We start from the raw sequence: 16,632 nt of genomic DNA, 5'->3' as shown, positions 1-16,632 counted from the left end.
TGAACGAGTATGTCTAAATGACCGATTTTACTTCCAAGTTTTAAAGGGGTTATATGACGTTGCTTTAAAAGAAAATTATTTGGTGTATTTGGTGTAATGAAATGTGTTTATGCGGTTTAAGGTTAAAAAAACACATTTTCCACATACTGTACATTATTGTTTCTCCTCTATGCCCCGCCTTTCTGAAACACGTCGATTTTTACAAAACTCATCGGTCTGAAAAGTGAAGTGTGCTCTGATTGGCCAGATATCCAGTGCGTTGTGATTTGCCGAATGCCTCAAGAGTGTGACGGAAATGTTACACCCCTTACAATACTGTGATGCTATGTCCCGGCGCGATGAGACAAAAACAATCAAACCCATTATAAACGAGGCATTTGTTGCATCCAGTGGAGACATAATTGCTGATTATAATGACTTATACTGTCTTTTTACACATTGCGTTGCATCGCGCCGCGTAAACATAAAACCATGTCTGCATTTGTGATCGGAGAAATGACAAACAACAAGCGCTACTCTACACTGCTCAAAACTCGCGTTTGAATCGTCAGTGGCAAATCCTTTAAATATGAAAACATACTTACAGGCTGTGATTCAGAACAGCCGGCATTGTAGGCTACTCCCCCAGGTTCAGGAAACAGTCCTCTGTAAAATGCGTTGCACACACGAATATTTGGTTTGAACTGTTCTGGAACAGTGTTGTAAATACAACTTAACCACTGATTTCTAGTTGTGTCCTCTTTTGGAAGGCCAAACAAAGTATTCTCTCTTTCGCAACGAAACACACAGCGTCTCCACAACACGGCGGCGGCAGCGGTAACAATACTACAGCGAGAATCAAAGTTACGTCTTATTTCTTTGCGTGAACATTTGGGCGGTGTTATGCAAATCTTCCCACACAGTGACGTAGACATGTGGGGGCGTGTTTAAACGAGGCGTTTTAGGAGGACGTGGACGAGTCTTAACTTTTAAATAGAATATCTCTTTGGGTTTGAGACTTTAGTCTTTGCAACTTTAGGGATCTTCTCTATTCACAATCAGCTTGTAACACTCCAAAGAGAAAGGAAAACTTGAAATCGCATCATATGACCCCTTTAAGTAAGCATGCAAAGATAAAACAATACACCTTTACAAGGCTAGTTAACTGAAATCAAACGATCAACTGCACAAACCTCTGCTGAACCGTGACTTGAACTGTGGTCTCTCGCTGATGACGTAACATCCAGGTAGGTTATGATTGGTCGATGGACAGGCTCAAATCTGATTGGCTAAAGAGTACGGGTGACTCGCATGGGAAGAGTTCGCTGCCAGGAAAGTCTCGAAAATACACACACAAATTCACACACAATTGTTTTTTTGTGAATTTTTTTTTTCGCGCATGTGAATTGGGTTTCATGCATGTGAATTGGGATACGCATGTGTTCATCGTGTCTTTTGCGTGAATTATTATTGAGTCTAATCTGCTTCCATAGTTTGTAGTTATACTACTTTAAATGATCTTTTGTTCATCCATATGTACATCAGTTTAAATGATGCACCAATCATCTTTTATTAGCAACTGTATGTGTACTAGTTTAAATCATTGTTCATATGTAACCATATTCATGCTAGCTGTATAAAATGTTTTGTCCGTAAACGTATTTATATACAGCCAGAACTGTTATTATTGTATAATGTGTGATAGGAATCGCTCCTTAAACTGAACAAGAAACATGGATGTCAAAAGTTATAAAATATACTGCTATTTTGTTGTAATATCTTTGATGCTGATTCTCAGACTCAAACTAAGTCTTCTTTAGTATTAGTTCCTAGAATTCTTATAATTCAACAGCAGAGTTGCTTCTATGGAAATCTGCTCCAAGTTTAATAGAAAGTTTCTTGCATTTGCGAAGAGAAATGGAGAAGAGAAACCAATCATCTGTTTTACCGTATATGTGTGTGGTTGAATACTTCTTGTTCTGCTGGAATTAGTGCAGAAGTGTGCGTGGATGTGAATGAGTCAGTGGTGTTTTCTACTCTCCTCTGTAGTAGTTGACTGCAGTTCAAAGAGGAAAGATCGTAATATTACAGCACCGTTGATTTGGCATGAGCCTGTGCGTGTGAAGCTATTTTAAGCCGTGATTCAGTCTGACTCACTCTGACAGATTTCGTTTGAGAGAGAAAGAGCTTCTTCATTCCCAAATCTTTGATGTGTCAGAACTAACAGGACACACTGGAAATTCCTGCAGCTCAGAGCGTCCGGATTCATTTGCAGCTCTCACAACTTCCCGGAATCCGCTCTCATTTTTTCCCAAGGAGATTTGGTGTGCGTGTGTATTTTGTGAGTGTGTATATGTGTGTGTAGGCGTAGGTCGAAGGTTTCAGATCACGGGTCATAGCTCCATTCTCTCTTAATTTCCAGATGAGCATTCTTAGCTAATCCCAGTAGAACAAGGAAATCATCCCCCTCTGTTTTCCCTCTCTCCGCTCAAACCCACACTGGAGTGTGTCATGCACTAGAAATCTATGTTTTATCATCGATGACATAGTCCTTGTTTGTCAGATTGTATGTCTGAGTGGTGCATTAAGTTTTATGGATTTATAAAGCAGCTTGTTTGGTTTTGAGTCAGTATGGGAGAACAAATCTATGGAAGCTTGTTTCCGCCACAGGATAAAAAATAAAAGAGTCAATTGCAACTTTTTATCTCCGACTTTTTTTTCTTGCAAATGTGAACTTATAGCTCACAATTCAGACTTTTTTTTCTCAGAATTGTAAACTTATGTAGCAGTTCTGAGAAAAAAGGTCAGAATTGTGAGATAAAAGTCGCAATTAGCTAAATGTATTATTTTATCCTGTGGCCGAAAAACAAGCTTATTCCATAGGAGCAAAAAAAAAAAAAACAGAACAGAGAGATTAAAGTTCAGAATTCTTAAACTCAGAATTCTAAGAAAAGAAAAACAGAATTGCATGATGTAAACTCAGAATTCTGAGAAAAAGTCAGAATTGTGAGAATTCTGACTTCTGTCTTGCGGTTCTGACCTTTTTGCAAGGAAAAAAAAGTTATTTTTTTGCAATTTTTACTTTTCTCTGAGTTGCCTCTTTTAATGGAGTCTGGCAGGAACAAGCTTCCATACAATTCAGAGTTTATTTATTAATGTAAAATTTTGCATTTGCATTTATTTTGCAGACACTTTTATCTCACAAATGAGAACAATATAAGCAGCAGTAGTGTTGAGTTCCTGAGTAATAATTCTTATAATGCCGTGTCAGAGTTGCTGTTGTGGAAATCTGCTCTAAGTTTAGTAGCATTTACAAAGATAAATAGAGAAGAGCAACTTTTTCAAGAGAAAACATTTGCTACCGTACAACATTTAGGCTAATGCATTTACAAGGGTAGTAAAAATACCACATACAAGCACAATATAAATGGTAAAGGAGGTTTTCGAGTTTATATATGAAAGCAAATGTTTCTAAAGACATTATGTAACTATTATATGATTATATTAAGAAGATGTGTTGCTTTCTTTGTGTTTTAGGACTACAAAACTCCAAAGCTTACAGTACCCTGTTCGGACATCCAAGAGATTCGACGCTGTAATCGACTAGAGATGCCAGACAACATGAACACGTTTGTCTTAAAGGTGAACGAAGACGCATACTGTCATAAATTATTACACACTGATTCATTTTATTGATAAACTAATATATTCAAGAGGCTGATTCTTTTGGATGATATTAGGCCATTTTAAGAATATGTGTATGCACGTCCTGTTTTCAAAATTATTTTGGTGCAGGTTTTAGTAAATATTGCATGCAATAAATCAATGCTTATTCAATTTGATTACATTTATATAGAATTATTGAACTAGTATGTAATACATAAAGTGGGGTCCAAAGGTTTAAGACCACATTGAAAGTATTTATTTTACATTTATACATGGAAATCAACAAGGGTTTAGGACCTTCATTATAAACTTTCAAAAATATTTCAGATTGTGCACAATTTTTAGGACTGATCATGAAGTAAACGAGTGTCACTGATTATGTGGAATCAGTGGTTTTTGGAACCCACTGTATATGATTTGAAAATCTTTTTTGACTCTTCTTGGAAATTTAATCGATTCAGATCTGGAAAGGAGAACTTAGTCTTTGATTCTTTTTTTTTTCCTTTGCTGTCTGCTGAAGTCGTCATGATTAGTGGTCGACCAAAATGGGTTTTCCTTTGGTCTCTGCTGATATCTAGAGAGCAGTGGCTGATGGCCAATCTAATGCAGTCGATGATGCCAGCGCCCGCGTGGTGCGATAAGCTTTTTTCTATCTAAAACTATACAGTCTTAATAATTGCTATGCATGCAGTTTTTGTGCCTAATAGAATTTAGAATAGTTTTTCATTTAAATATATTAAAATAAAAGTTTTCTAAATTTAAATAAAAGCTTTTATGTCCTCATAATAATCGAGAGACTACATGGAATAGTATTTTGGAATGTATATATTTAAATAAAAGCTTTTGTGACCTCATAATTGAGAGTTATACATTTAAATAAAATGTTTGTATATTTAAATAAAAGGTTTTATGACTATGTGTGTATATATATAATTTTTATTTAATTAATTTACATTTTTTATTTTTATTTTATTAAATATTTTATTTTAGCAATTTGTTTGCAAATCTAGCTTCAAATTTACTCAAAAATATTGTAAAACATGATGCATATAATAATCAAAATAATCCAAAATCAGCCAATTAAAGGGTTAGTTCACCCAACAATGAAAAGTCTGTCATTAATTACTCACCCTCATGTCGTTCTAAACCCGGAAGACCTCTGTTCATCTTCTGAACACAGATTAAGATATTTTTGATGAATTCTGAGTGCTCTCTGACCCTCCCATAGACAGCAATGTAATAACCACGATCAAGGTCCAGAAACGTAGCAAGGAGATCGGTAAAATAATCCATGTGACATCAGGTGTTCAACTGTAATTTTACGAAGCTACGAGAATACTTTTTGTATGCAAAGAAAGCAAAAATAACGATACGTATCCGCATGACGCAGCTGACACAGAATAGCATACGCTGTTTACATTCAGTGGATACTCTCCAAAATGGCACCAGGGTGACGAATTGTTGAATAAAGTCGTTATTTTTGTTTTCTTTGCATACAAAAAGTATTCTCGTAGCTCCGTAAAATTGCAATTGAACCCCTGATGTCACATGGATTATTTTATCGATCTCCTTGCTACGTTTCTGGACCTTGATCGCGGTAATTACATTGCTGTCTATGGGAGGGTCAGAGAGCTCTCAGAATTCATCAAAAATATCTTAATTTGTGTTCCGAAGATGAACGGAGGTTCAGATCGTTACGGGTTCAGATCGACATAAGGGTGAGTAATTAATGACAGAATTTTCATTTTTGGGTGAACTAACCCTTTAATCGGCCTTAGGAATAACTCTCAGATACTGTATTTGGTATGAATATGAAGGTTCAGTAAGAATTTTTGTATGAATCCCTTACGAAACAATCAAGTTCTTTTCTAAATCTTTTATTGTCTTCTGTTCTGTTGGTTGATGTGTTTCTTTTTTTCTCCATTCTTCGCTCAGGTTACTGGTCATCCGGGTAGTTTTCTATTTGAGGCCGATAATGAGCAGCAGGTGAGCTCTTGGACCACAGAGCTCAGAGAATGCATCACCAGCAGGTGAGAGCGGCGCTTTCTGCGTTTGAACTAAACTTACCTCTGAAGATCCCAGACATCTGCTAAAGTTCCTGACATTCCCCTACTGAGAAAACCCACTCATTTCCTCTTTCACACACACACACACACACACACACACACACAGAATAAAACCAAACTTAGTGCTAAAGAAATCCTCATCAGTTGGGTTCTCGCATATTTTAGTATTTTTAAGTCTTAATTTAGATGTGCTTGGTTTGTTTGCTTGCAGACATGTCCACACACACACACACCATCTGTGTGTTCCGCACATGCTGAGTCTTTTACAAAAGGTGTATTTGTGTGTGTGCAAACGCATGTGTTTCATTTCCTTTTATTGGTGTGAGGGTACTGAGAACTCAAGCCTGTGTGAATATATCAATGTGCGTTTTAGGAAGAGAGAGAGAGAACGAGAGTGAGGTCTTCCTGTTATTCTGATTACTAAGAATCTCAAGAACTTGACTCAGCACATCTCATGGCCTCCTTTCTCTCCATGCCCCCTTCTCTCTCTCTTTTTTCTCACTCTCTCATTTGCCTTTTTTTTAACCCTTTTTTCGATCCACCCTTTATGCATGCATTCGTCTTGACATAAGAGCATCGTATACAATAGTGTTTTCGCTTGTCCAAGAATTACACGACACATTTCCTGACTCGAACCAAAAGCTTTTGTGCTGCTTTCTCCCGCAACTTCCCCTAAAGCCCCTCCCCGAGTCTTGCTTCTGCTCTCTTTCTGTGTCCTTTCCTTCATTTCGTCCCTATAGGTTTCAAAGCCACGTCTGTTTTTCTGTGTAATTCTCATCCTATAAGATCTGCTCTCCTCTTGACCCAGTTTCTTGCTGTGTTCATTGCATTCATATTTATTTATTTATTTTAATTAGTCACGATTTTCTCCCAGTTTTTCATGAGTTTTTACTAATTTTATTTTTTTTATGTACTAATTATAAATATAATATTTTAATTTAAACGCTATATTTTAATGAATATGTTCATTATATAGTTATTCAAAATAATTATATTTTTAATATATTGTAAATATTATATATGTGTGTGCGCGTGTGTGTAAACAAAAAAGTAAAAGTAAAGCAGCATGAAAATTGTCAAATATTTGAATGTCCAACTTAATTTGCCAAATTGTTCAGTATGCAACAGAAAACTGTCCCACTCATCTTGTTATTCCATTTTTTAAAGTGACAATTATACCAGAATTAATTTTTTTAATCTCTATTTTGATTATTTGAAGAATAGCAATAAATGACAATAATTAATAAAAATAAATTTTACTAAATGTAATATAGTTGCTATAAAATGTATTATGTAATGGAAAATAGGACTAGAAATAAGGTAAAATAATGTAATTATTTTAAAATAATAAAAATATATATTTTAAAGTGTATCTATTAAAATTTATTTTTAAAAAAGAAAAACATTCTTTAAAATAAATGCCAGCTGGTTTTATGCTTTGTAATGTAATGCAGTGACATCCACACATTTGTAAGTGTTACTTAGGGGTCCACATGCTTTTTAGGGCCGCTGTATGCATGCCAAAAAATAACTTATCGTTGTTGAAAGCTTTGCTTTGTAGCGTGGACGCAGCTTAGCATATGTGATGGGATGTTATTGACCGCATGACATACTGTGACCTCTTCATTATGCAATTAAAGGAGTTCATAGATGTTTATGAGAGTGTATGTGTGATTCCAGGTCAGATAGTGTGGATGGAGAACCGTTTCCTGTTAGCGACTCGCTCAACACAGCTCGCAGAGGGAGTACAGAGCCCGGCGGCCAGGGCGAGTCACGTACACACACACACTCTCTCTTACTTAAATATCAACACTTATATTAAAGGGTTAGTTCACCCCAAAATGAAAATTCTGTCATTAATTACTGACCCTCACATCGTTCCAAACCCGTAAGACCTCCGTTCATCTTCTGAACACAAATTAAGATATTTTTGATGGAATCTGAGAGCTCTCTGACCCTCCCATAGACAGCAACGCAACTGAAATGTTCCCAGACAGAGACATAGCAAGGACATCGGTAAAACAGTCCATGTGACATCAGTAGCTGAACTTCAGAGAATACTTTTTGTGCGCAAAGAAAACAAAAATGATGACTTTATTCAACAATTCTTCTCCCCCGAGTTATGTCTTCTGCCATTTTGGAGAGTATCACAACACATACGCACGCTTTAACCTAAGTGTAAACAACGCTGATTACGCCGATTACGTTCATGCGCGCACTTTCCCCCCTAATGTAAACAACGCCGATTACGTTCATGCGCACACTTTCCCCCCTAATGTAAACAACGCCGATTACGTTCTTGGGTACTCTCCAAAATAGCGGAAGACGTAACTCTGGGGAGAAGAATTGTTAAATAAATTGTTATTTTTGTTTTCTTTGCGCACAAAAGTATTCTCGTAGCTTCACAAAATTGAAGTTCAGCTACTGATGTCACATGGACTGTTTTACCGATGTCCTTGCTATGTTTCTGTCTGGGGACATTTCAGTTGCGTTGCTGTCTATGGGAGGGTCAGAGATAAAAAATATCTTAATTTGTGTTCTGAAGATGAACGAAGGTCTTACGGGTTTAGAACAACATGAGGGTGAGTAATTAATGACAGAATTTTCATTTTGGGTTGAACTAACCCTTTAATATTAAATTATTAATCTAAAATAACTGAGAACTGAAGACATTTGTGGTTGAATCAACCAAAACATGGTGTAAACGGGCTAAAAACTGTCAATTTTGATGTAATGGCATCTTTATGTTTTGGTTATACTTTTGAAACAGTGTGACAGTTTCCTTTTCTGCATAGATTTCCACTATTGCATATGTTTTTATAAACTAACAGATGCGATTAAATTATTTTGCATGGTAATGGACTGCTCTGATGTCTGTAAACGTTCTGTCATACATACATGTGTGTCTCCGCAGGCTCTCTGGGTTTTGGACTCGCAGAGCACGCCTACAATAAAACGGATCACTTCCTGTCCTCTTACCCATGGTTCCATGGGCCCATATCACGTGTGCGGGCTGCCTACCTTGTACAGCATGCCGGGTTCAGCGGTCATGGGAACTTCCTCGTGAGACAGAGCGAGACGCGGAGAGGAGACTACGTCCTCACGTTTAACTACCAGGGCAGAGCAAAGGTACATCATCATCATCATCATCATCCTCATCATCATGAATGACAAAAACATTTCATTATTTTCATTAGGGATATACAATATCAGTGACCAGTTTATTCTTTCTATTATTATTATTTGAGATGTATTTATATATTTTATATTAATAAACTTTTATAGTATTACAAATATTAAATAAAAAATCTATATTATTATAATAGTAATAATATAAAATAATAAAAAATTAAAAAATGTAGTGACATGCTAGCCACATATATAAAAAATAAATATATTTATATACTTATATATTCACAATATCATTTTTTCATTTTTTATTTATTACATTTTATTTAAATTTGAATTAATATGTATTCTTAATAAAAGAATCCTGAAAAAAACATGAAGCAGCAACATTGATAATAAATCAGCATATTAGAATGATTTCTGAAGGATCATGTGACACTGATATGTAATGTAATGCAGTAATGATGCTGAAAATTCAGTTTTGCATCACAGGAATAAATGATATTTTAAAGTATATTAAAATAGAAACTGTTATTTTAAATTGCAATAATACTTCACAAAATAACAGGGTTTTTTCTGTATTTTTGATCAAATAAATACAGCCTTGATGAGCAAACTTCGAGAAACTTCAGTAAAAAGTATTAAAAATCTTACTGATCCCAAACTTTTGAACGGTAGTGTGTGTGTATGTGTGTATATATATATATATATATACACACATACATACCACACACACTTTGTTTTTGTTGGCATCACTTTTTTTATTCAGTCAATGTTTTAAAAGAAGGCAGTACGCAATTATTTTTTACTGTATATTATATTGATTTAATAATATTTTATAAAAAAAACACTTATGAAAAACAAAGGATAGAACCATGTAAATGTATGAAATTGGCCATCATAGCAGTAGTGAACAAATATGTATTTTTTATTATTATTTATTTATATTTAATTACTTTTTTTCATCATAATTCTTTTTTTTTATCATAATAGTTCATTTTTATGTATGTTTCTTTTATTGCTATCAGGTTTTGGCTTCTAAACAGGGCTTCTTTTTTCCTATTCATTTTTTTTCTGATTGTTTTAAATGATTATCTGTCTTTTTTTACTGTGCTTTATATTGTTTGAATACTATTGTAATTAAAAAAAAACACACACACACACAAAAAAACAACAGATCCATTTCAATGTGTAAAATTGTCATCATATCATTATTAGTTTTAGTCATTAAAAAAAAATGTATTTGTTAAAATTGTAGAAGTATCAAGTATATCAGATCTCTATATTAGTGTGTTCCATATTGCTTAGCAAGGCAAACCTCACTATGACTGATGCGCATCTTTCTGTTCATGTCTGTATTTATATTGCATTTTCCACTGTTTTTCTTCCTTTGCAGCATTTGCGTCTATCTTTAACTGAATGGGGTCAGTGCCGTGTGCAGCACCTGCGTTTCCCATCAGTCATGGACATGCTGAGTCACTTCCGCAACTGTCCGATCCCGCTGGAGTGCGGCGCTGCGTGTGAAGTTATGTTGGCCAATTATGTGCGGCTAAACCCCACTCACGCAGGTAAGACTGTATTTTGCATAGTTTTTATTAAGAATGCATTTTGACTATTAGATTAACATTTTTGCATATTTGTGACAACAGCACATACATCATTTGCAGCAATAGCACACAAGATGAACAAGTCATTTGCTTGAAACTTCAAAAACATTAGTGCTCATCGTGATTTTGCTCTTTCTGCTTTCGTTCTGATGGCTTAATGTGAGCAATATAACACATAAATGCCTCAATGTGACATTTTGGAGGTCTTTTAAACAATATCACTTATGTCACAACAGATGTTTTCTTAGTAGACAACTCTATTTGAATCACTTCTGAGTCATTTTCACAGTCTGATGTAAACCATGTGATTTTGCAGGTCGTAATAGTTATTGGTTTTATTGGTGCGTACTGTCGGAAATGGCAAATGTAAATGATATATTTTCATTTTCTTTTTGCAACAAACTTTGCACGTGTGGGTAATGGAAAATGTCCATTTAAATACAGAAATACATTGCCATTTTGCATATTGCATTTTAAATTGAATTTCGCTACCTATATGCTTCCATATAAAGCTGCTTTGACACCATCTGTATTGTTAAAAGCGCTATATGAATAAAGGTGTAAAAAACTGTTTCAATGGAAAGTGGCTCAAAAGCTTGCTAAATGTCACTGCATAATATCACACACTAATTTGCACATCATCCTCATCCTCATTATCATGAATGACAAAAACATTTCATTATTTTCATTATTTTCATTAGGGATATACAATATCAGTGACCAGTTTATTCTTTCTATTATTATTATTTGAGATGTATTTATATATTTTATATTAATAAACTTTTATAGTATTACAAATATTAAATAAAAAATCTATATTATTATAATAGTAATAATATAAAATAATAAAAAATGTGTGAAAACAGTGACATGCTAGCCACATATATAAAAAATAAATATATTTATATACTTATATATTCACAATATCATTTTTTTAAATTGTATTTATTACATTTTATTTAAATTTGAATTAATATGTATTCTTAATAAAAGAATCCTGAAAAAAACATGAAGCAGCAACATTGATAATAAATCAGCATATTAGAATGATTTCTGAAGGATCATGTGACACTGATATGTAATGTAATGCAGTAATGATGCTGAAAATTCAGTTTTGCATCACAGGAATAAATGATATTTTAAAGTATATTAAAATAGAAACTGTTATTTTAAATTGCAATAATACTTCACAAAATAACAGGGTTTTTTCTGTATTTTTGATCAAATAAATACAGCCTTGATGAGCAAACTTCGAGAAACTTCAGTAAAAAGTATTAAAAATCTTACTGATCCCAAACTTTTGAACGGTAGTGTGTGTGTATGTGTGTATATATATATATATATATACATATACATATACATATACATACATACACACACACACACACACATGTGTATATATATATATATATATATATACACACATACATACCACACACACTTTGTTTTTGTTGGCATCACTTTTTTTATTCAGTCAATGTTTTAAAAGAAGGCAGTACGCAATTATTTTTTACTGTATATTATATTGATTTAATAATATTTTATAAAAAAAACACTTATGAAAAACAAAGGATAGAACCATGTAAATGTATGAAATTGGCCATCATAGCAGTAGTGAACAAATATGTATTTTTTATTATTATTTATTTATATTTAATTACTTTTTTTCATCATAATTCTTTTTTTTTATCATAATAGTTCATTTTTATGTATGTTTCTTTTATTGCTATCAGGTTTTGGCTTCTAAACAGGGCTTCTTTTTTCCTATTCATTTTTTTTCTGATTGTTTTAAATGATTATCTGTCTTTTTTTACTGTGCTTTATATTGTTTGAATACTATTGTAATTAAAAAAAAACACACACACACACAAAAAAACAACAGATCCATTTCAATGTGTAAAATTGTCATCATATCATTATTAGTTTTAGTCATTAAAAAAAAATGTATTTGTTAAAATTGTAGAAGTATCAAGTATATCAGATCTCTATATTAGTGTGTTCCATATTGCTTAGCAAGGCAAACCTCACTATGACTGATGCGCATCTTTCTGTTCATGTCTGTATTTATATTGCATTTTCCACTGTTTTTCTTCCTTTGCAGCATTTGCGTCTATCTTTAACTGAATGGGGTCAGTGCCGTGTGCAGCACCTGCGTTTCCCATCAGTCATGGACATGCTGAGTCACTTCCGCAACTGTCCCATCCCGCTGGAGTGCGGCGCCGCGTGTGAAGTTATGTTGGCCAATTATGTGCGGCTAAACCCCACTCACGCAGGTAAGACTGTATTTTGCATAGTTTTTATTAAGAATGCATTTTGACTATTAGATTAACATTTTTGCATATTTGTGACAACAGCACATACATCATTTGCAGCAATAGCACACAAGATGAACAAGTCATTTGCTTGAAACTTCAAAAACATTAGTGCTCATCGTGATTTTGCTCTTTCTGCTTTCGTTCTGATGGCTTAATGTGAGCAATATAACACATAAATGCCTCAATGTGACATTTTGGAGGTCTTTTAAACAATATCACTTATGTCACAACAGATGTTTTCTTAGTAGACAACTCTATTTGAATCACTTCTGAGTCATTTTCACAGTCTGATGTAAACCATGTGATTTTGCAGGTCGTAATAGTTATTGGTTTGATTTAGTCACCAAAGCCCATTTTTTTCACACATTTGGCGCTTGGCAAGAATTAATTTTGGATTTTGTTTGTAAGCCACATTGAAAAGCATAATAAAAATGTAATAAATCTAGTTTATGTGAGCATACACTGTTTAGCACTGCACTGTTAAACTTATATAATGTAGGATAGTATATTATAAAAAAATATATTGCATAGCAGTTATTTATCTATAAATGCTCAAGCAGCTAACATGCATACAATTTCTTTCTTGTCTCTGTCACACACACACACACACACACACACGTACAGCTCGACAGGATCCGTTTTCCTCTTATGCTGTGTGGTTTAGATTGGTTTTAGTAGTTCAGAGAGACCTGACACAAGGAAACATGCACTCTCTCAAATACACACACACACACACACACACACACACACACACATAATCGTCCATGCACTCATACCTATATCATCAGAACTGCAGACTCTGTGACTTCAGACTAATCTGCCGTCAAGTTTCTGTTTCCTGCAGTCCCTCCTTCACAAGCTGTAAAATACACACATATACACAGAGCCTGTTTTATCACATACGTACATATACACATTTTAATAACATGCCCTATTTTGTGCTCATACTTCAATATACTTCAACGTTCAAACACACTCTGTGATACTTGTAGAGGATGCAGAGCTTGAGAGTGTGAAGACGATGCCCTCTATGGGATACAGGGAGAATAAAACGGTTATTTAGGTTTATTGTCAGATTTAAAATAGTTGATTTCCATCCATAATCATTTCTATTGATGGGCATCATTGTAAGTATACAGTACACTTACCTTTCAAAAGTTTGGGGTCATTGTTTTTAAAAGATATCTCTTATGCTCACCAAGGCTGGAATTATTTGATAAAAAATTCCGTAAAAACTAATATTGTGAAATATTTTTACAATTTCAAAAAAATATATATAATTTCTATGTAAATATATTGTCAAATGTAATTTATTCCTGTGATGCAAAGCTGAATTTCCAGCATCATTACTCCAGTCTTCCTTCAGAAATCATTCTAATATCCTGACTTTCTGCTCAGGAAACTTTTCTTATTATTATCAATGTTGAAAACAGTTTGCTGCGTAACCTTTTTGTGGAAACGTGATAGTTGAATTTATAAAAATGACCCCATTCAAAAGTTTACATACACATGATTCTTAATACTGTGTTGTTACCTGAAAGATACACAGCTATTCTTCAGAGAAATCCTTCAGGTCCCACAGATTCTTTGGTTTTCCAGCATCTTTTGTGTATTTGAACCCTTTACAACAATGACTGTAGGATTTTGAAATCTATCTTTTCACACGGAGGACAACTGAGGGACCGAAGGCTTTTTCAGGAAAAGTAATAAAAAATGGAAAGTAATTGGTCAAAAGTTCTGGTAACTTTTGTGAATTTTACGAATCAAAACGGTGAACTTCAAATTTGATAGTATTATTTTAAGTGTATTATTTTAAGAGTGAGTTTCTGACTATGTATAGTGTTGGATGGGACAATTTGTGATTCTACATTTATAAGGGAAGAAACTAAAATGACATTGAACCTAAATCAAATCTTTATGTACCGTTAATACTAACTACAACTAAAAACCAAAATGCAAAACTTTTTTGTAGCGGCTATGTGCAGGGCCGTCCTTAGCTGACGTGGGGCCCGGTGCGAGGTAGGTAGCGGGACCCCCCCCCCCCCCCCCCCCCCCCCCCCCGTTCGCCGCGGGGCCCCCTCAAGCTCGGGGCCCGGTGCGACCGCACCAGTTGCACCCCCCTAAGGACAGCCCTGGCTATGTGTTCTCTCACTGTTGTGTTAATGAAGTGTTTTCTCTGTTGCATCTCTCTAGGTCAGAGTTCAGCTATCAGCTCTCCGGTATTGGTGCCCTTCTCTCGCTGGAGCTCAGAGCCGAGTCTAGCTCACTGTAGTCCGGATTCATGCCCTCACTCCAGCCCCACCACGGCCCAGTCATTAGCATTATCCGCGCTCCCGCATCGCACACCCTCTTCGTTTCCAGACCGCCCCGTTCCCGTCCCCCTGCGCCGGAGCGAGTCGGTGGGCCGCAGAAACCTGCTCCGCCACCCCAACCCGCTGCCGCCGCTACTGCCCAACCAGGACTCTGACTACGAACTGGAGCCACCCGACAGGGGGCGCAAGAGAGCCATCGACAACCAGTACATGTTCTTCTGACAGAGACAGAGGAAGAAAAAGAATAAAGAAGCCGCAGATGAAAAATGCTCCAGAATTCCCAGCCGGATGGAGAGCATCCGGCAGCCAAACGGAGAAAAGAGTTGGAGTCGTGCGAGATTGCGCACAAGACTCGGGGTAGAGGCACCTGCGCGTGAACGATACTGCCGGACACCTGACACCCAGCCCTGCCAGCTGTCTACCTTGTGAATGTATTATACAGATGTTTCACTATCAGATCGGTGTGTATTGTAGAATAGCTCAGAGGAGTTGTTGGATGGGAACGTTTGGCGATGGTTGGTCAGTAAGTCGAACACAAACCAAGGGTCGAGTCAAACACGTCCGTGTCTACACTGGAAGCGGACATCGCGACAACTTGAGGCCGTCTACACTGGATACATTCACAATCAGCTGTAAGCTCAAGCCTAGAGTTTAGTAATCAACGATTACTAAAACGACAGTAAAATCAGTTTGTCGATCAGACAAAAAAAATCTTTATTTTCGACCGAAATACAGTATAAAATTGATTTTGCATGTGATTAATTTGATAACTAATTTTACGATCGTATTCCTACAACTGGATATGCTTATAGTAGAAATAACAAAATTATTACAATTAGCACGTCAAACCAGAAGGCTAGACTTTAACGATTATTAAAATCACGTCAAAATCCTTTGAATAAAAAAACTTTATTTTCCACAGAAATACATTATGAAATTGATTTGGCATGTGATTAACTATATCATTCATTTTACATATGGTCATATTCCTACAACTGCATATGCATATTGTTAGAAAACAAAATCAGTAAAATTAGTACGCCAGACCAGAATGCTAAACTTCAGAGATTGGAAAAATTACAATAAAATCAGTTGAAAAAGAAATCGTAATTTTCATCAGAAATCCATTACAAAATTAATTTTGCATGTGATAATTTTATAATTATTTTTAAGTATGTTAGTACTCTTACAACTGCATATGCGTATGGTTAGAAACCAAAAATGTTTGAAGTATACCAGACTAGAAGGCTAAGCTTCAGCAATTAAGAAAAATAACAATATAATCGGTAGTAATAATCGGTAATAGTCGGGAAAAGAAAACTTTATTTTTAACACAAAATTACAAAATTATTATTATTAATAATTTTATAATCGATATTAATTATGTTAGTATTCCTACAACTGCATATGTATATGGATAATTTTTTTTAAAAATGATTCAAATTATTATGTCAGACCAGAAACATCATGAGCTGGCTTTGATATAAGGGTCAGAAGTTATTTAAACCTGTAAAGAATACAATTTATAAAAGAATTTTAATAAAATCACTTCATTTTA

General features: G+C 35.0%; 1 protein-coding gene across 1 annotated transcript in view; it reads left to right on the top strand.

The window, feature by feature from the left end:
• LOC107594562 (SH2B adapter protein 3-like) overlaps positions 1–15,875 on the top strand; it is a 51,417-nt gene extending 35,542 nt beyond the window's left edge. Inside the window, exons 4-9 of the mRNA XM_016284654.1 lie at positions 3,517–3,621; positions 5,581–5,675; positions 7,392–7,477; positions 8,626–8,840; positions 10,237–10,408; positions 14,956–15,875. Coding sequence (XP_016140140.1) covers positions 3,517–3,621; positions 5,581–5,675; positions 7,392–7,477; positions 8,626–8,840; positions 10,237–10,408; positions 14,956–15,296 — 1,014 coding nt within the window. The 3' untranslated portion in view covers positions 15,297–15,875. The remainder of the gene's footprint in view (positions 1–3,516; positions 3,622–5,580; positions 5,676–7,391; positions 7,478–8,625; positions 8,841–10,236; positions 10,409–14,955) is intronic.
• Positions 15,876–16,632: the final 757 nt, after the last annotated feature.

The sequence above is a fragment of the Sinocyclocheilus grahami genome, unplaced genomic scaffold (genome assembly GCF_001515645.1).
Source record: "Sinocyclocheilus grahami isolate Dianchi unplaced genomic scaffold, SAMN03320097.WGS_v1.1 scaffold186.1, whole genome shotgun sequence".
NCBI lineage: Eukaryota > Metazoa > Chordata > Actinopteri > Cypriniformes > Cyprinidae > Sinocyclocheilus > Sinocyclocheilus grahami.
Note: the sequence above shows the minus strand (reverse complement) of the source record. Positions and strands in the feature narration are given on the sequence as shown.